This window comes from Scardinius erythrophthalmus, assembly GCF_964197995.2.
Source record: "Scardinius erythrophthalmus genome assembly, chromosome: 7".
NCBI lineage: Eukaryota > Metazoa > Chordata > Actinopteri > Cypriniformes > Leuciscidae > Scardinius > Scardinius erythrophthalmus.
This window is the reverse complement of record NC_138227.1, coordinates 33,760,986-33,765,171: the sequence shown is the minus strand read 5'-3', so window position 1 is coordinate 33,765,171 and position 4,186 is coordinate 33,760,986. Positions and strand designations below refer to the sequence as shown.

The 4,186-nt window shown below is 36.2% G+C and overlaps 1 protein-coding gene across 1 annotated transcript; it reads left to right on the top strand.

Moving 5' to 3' along the window:
- Nucleotides 1-479: 479 nt before the first annotated feature.
- Nucleotides 480-3,680, top strand: LOC308693811 (olfactory receptor 51I2-like; the record flags this gene model as incomplete). Its single annotated transcript, XM_081370906.1, has 2 exons — nucleotides 480-1,376; nucleotides 3,582-3,680. 2 exons carry the CDS (start codon nucleotides 480-482, stop codon nucleotides 3,678-3,680), a joined length of 996 nt encoding a protein of 331 aa, XP_081227032.1.
- Nucleotides 3,681-4,186: the final 506 nt, after the last annotated feature.

Sequence of the window (4,186 nt, the reverse complement as noted above, 5' to 3'; positions counted from 1 at the left end):
AGATATATGCTATTCATTTATGTTTCCAGTGAAATCAAACTTCAGTTTGATGGAGGACTTGAGAGGCCACAACAGGCCTCCTGAGATGTGTTAGATACTATAAAAACACTAGCATGTACTGGTGACTCCACAGTCCAAATAAATCAGAACACAAATAAAGTTCACTACCTGCAGTTTTAATGAAGATGCAATGGTGTTCATTTCAGAGTATCAAGGTATTTCTAATAACATTTGTAATGTAAGAAAAAAAAAAACCTCATAGACTGTTTTTCTTAGACTGTGTTGAATTATTACTGTGCATTCATTTAATTGAATATTATTTTTATACCATTATTTACAGTTAAGGTCACATTACATGGTATACTGTGACACTGTGGCTAAACATTCTAAGCTGCATTTATTTATTTATGGTGTAAAAACATATGAACTTTGTTTGCTCTCTTCTTTCGGTCAATGAAAGTTTTTATTGTGTAAGGAAAATGGAAAATGGAACATATTTTTACTTCATGTTGTTTGAAAATCTTGGGTGCATAAAATATGCTGTCTTCACTTTGGGGTTTATTTTTTACTGTGCTGTCATATTCTTTAATGTTCTTATTATTCTTGTAATATTTCTGGAAAAGACATTGCACAAGCCCATGTTCATTTTGATGTCATGCTTGTCCATCAACTCTGTATATGGTACAGCTGGCTTTTTCCCAAGGTTATTGACAGACCTGCTCTATGATGCACATAGAATCTCCTTTGAAGCATGTATCATACAGAGTTTTGTCATTTACTCATATGCATCTTTTGAACTTACAATATTGATGCTGATGGCATTTGATAGGTTTGTTGCAATCAGTAAACCTTTGCATTACAACAACATAATTACCACACGGCTTCTAACTGTTCTAATAGTTATAGCATGGTTTTATCCAATAACTTTTGTTGGTATTGCCGCTCTTTTGACTGCAAGGTTGACAATCTGTGGTAACAAATTGCTAAAGGTGTACTGCCACAACTATGAAATTGTCAAACTCTCATGTGTGAACAATACTATTATTAATATTTATGGCCTGATTGTAACGATCACAACAGTTTTTATCCCTTTAGGTTTTATTTTGTATACCTATGTCCGAATTATTATAATTTGTCAAAGAAGCACACGAGAGTTCAGGAGCAAAGCATATAAAACTTGTATTCCACACATGATGATCCTTTTAAATTTCTCTATTGCTCTTTTTTGTGAGCTCACTTTGAGTCGATTTGTGAGTGGAGAACTTCCTATAGCGCTGAGTGTTGTTATTTCACTTGAATTTATTGTCATACCACCCTTTGTAAACCCTATTGTTTATGGACTAAACTTTCCTGATATTCGCAAAAAAATTAGACATGTAATAAAAGCCTCAAAATAGACTGTTTTGTTTCTGTTGTACAAAACAAGTTTGAAAAAAATTTAGATAATTGTTATCAAGATCATTGTTCAATCAAGCAGTCACTCACCTTTTAGTTTTTAATGCACTAAATGTGATCATTTTCACCTCTGAATTCTATACAGATTTCCTTTAAATTAAATCTCGGCTAATAAATGTTTGTGAAAAATTGTATAAGGGTGTTAGAAACACAATCAGAGTGTAACTTTCTTAATGGAAAGAATGAAGGTGTCAATCCATATTGTATTATCTCAGATTAATAACTTCATATATTATATAGAATATAAGATACTATAAAAACTTTTTAAAATGCAATTAGTGTCAGTGTTTTTTTTATAAATTGCATTGTATTTAAAAAAAAATTTTTGTCTTTTTTGTAACTGGTGTATAAATTTTAAATATTTTGTTCTGCATGTGAATTATTATACTATAAGACTGAACCTGGCTTTTTATTATTAAGGATTTAGAAATTAGTTTTGAGAGGTTCAAACAATAGCTGTCTACATACTTTATATCAAATAAATACAAATCGTGTTAAAAAAAAGTTATATCCATTGTCAATAGAAAAAAAAGTGTTTCCATACTATAGAATAATAACACTATATTGTTCTTACCAGCTAGCAAAGACTAAGCCAAAGAAAGCAGTCTTTGATTTTGCTGGTTATTGATTATCTTTATGCTATTTGTCACCTCTGGCTTGCTTAGTTGAGGACAACAAATATTTAACAATATTATTGATCTGCCTGCACTGACACCATTATATGAGAACTGAACTGGGCTGGACGCTGACATCGCTGTTTTCTACAGAGCTACTGTATAGATAAATTAACTAAATTAATAACTTTTTTACAACAGAAATTAATCAAGACTGAACTTACTTTAGCTGAACAATGATATTATTTTCCTGTTCTCACTGTTTAGCTTCTAGAAACAATCTCTATTGTAAGAAGTGCTAAATAAATAAAGGTGACTTGACTATAAAACCACAAGCAAATAAAGAAGAGAACAACAGGCAAACATAAAGTACAAACGGTTTACTGTCACAGGTGGTTATTGAACAAGTAATGTACGAGGAAATATAAGTTAGTATTATTTTATTAAACGTCCAACAGGAACACAAAGAACTTCAGGCTAAAACAACCAACATATTAACGTGACAAGGCAATAAACATTTTGTCACAGAAGTCCACTAGAGGCGTGCTTTAAGAACCCATGTGCAGTTTATTAAAGGAGAACTCCGGTCAATTTTAACATTGAGCTCATTTTATTGTACATTGTGAGTGCTGTCAATACAGAGAACAACTACGAAAATTGGTCTTGCCTACACCGAGTTATTCTATTTTTTAAATTTGCACCCTGTTGACTTCAATGGGGCAAGTACTAAACCTGCTTTTAGGCTCTTAACATCCTTGGTGTGTCATTACAAGTGCACAGAAAATGTGAGTGATTCCTTCTGAGTGAACACGAGTGGATCTGACTGCAGTAGATGTAAAAGATATGTATAAAAATGATGTTATTTAAGCCAGGGCAAATACCTGTGATTGCCGAGTTCACGCGCATAGGTTTAGTTACCTATGATCACGCGCGTGAACTCGGCAATCGACTACTTTGGACTTCAACCGAAAAACAGGATGTAAACAGGTATTTGCGCTGGCTTAAATAAATTTATTTTTAAACATCTTTTACATCTACTGCAGTCAGATCCACTCGTGTTCACTCAGAAGGAATCACTCACATTTTCTGTGCACTTGTAATGACACATGAAGGATGTTAAGAGCCTAAAAGCAGGTTTAGTACTTGCCCCGTTGAAGTCAACAGGGTGCAATTTTTAAAAATAGAATAACTCGGTGTAGGCAAGACCGATTTTTGTAGTTGTTCTCTGTATTGACAGCACTCCAAATGTACAATAAAATGAGCTCAATGTTAAAATTGACCGGAGTTCTCCTTTAACATAAACATAGACAAAATAAACAAAAGGCTTGGCAGAGCTAAACATGACATGACGACTTGAAGGGTAAACTAAACTTGAACAAACAAACTCAAACAATGGGTTACATGAACAATGCTAGAGGAAAGACAATGGTAACATAAGGGCCATTTATACACAATGAATAATCACTAACAAGGAACACCTGTGCACAATCAAACATGAAACATGTGTCACAGGTCGGGGTGGGCCAAGCCAGACTGCACCCACCCCTGGAAACCGTGTACCACGTCGAGGAACGTGTCAAGGACCAGACAGACAAGGGAATAAAGGAATAACAGTTCTTTATTAAGTTAAGAGCAGTAATTTGAAAAATCCTAATTAAAATCTTCTTTCTTGTCACCAGAGGGAATTCGATGGCCCCCTGGACCGTAGAGGGGAGAACGATCGTGGCGGCCCTGCAGCTCGTTGGAGAGGGATCAGAGGGAAACGCACACCGTCTAGGTAGGTCACTGGGTAAGTACTCTTTACAGGACTCAAGAGGAAGTCGTGGTTATACGGACCCCATTCGGACTGGAACCAGGTAAGTACTCATGGGCGGGAGTGGAACAAGTCCCGGATGCTGCCCAGAAGTAAGTACCCAGGGAGCGGTTGCCTCAGACTCGGACGAAGCACAGGGACACAGGTGGCGAGCGGACTGGGCCAGGAGGGGAAACAGGTAAGTATATCCCGGTAGGTGTCCTCTATGCCAGACCAGTTAGAACGGGGGCCTTTAGCCGGGACGTGAGGGAACCTTGGACAACAGGAAGACACTTCGATCGAGGCACGTGCCGCAGCTATTCCT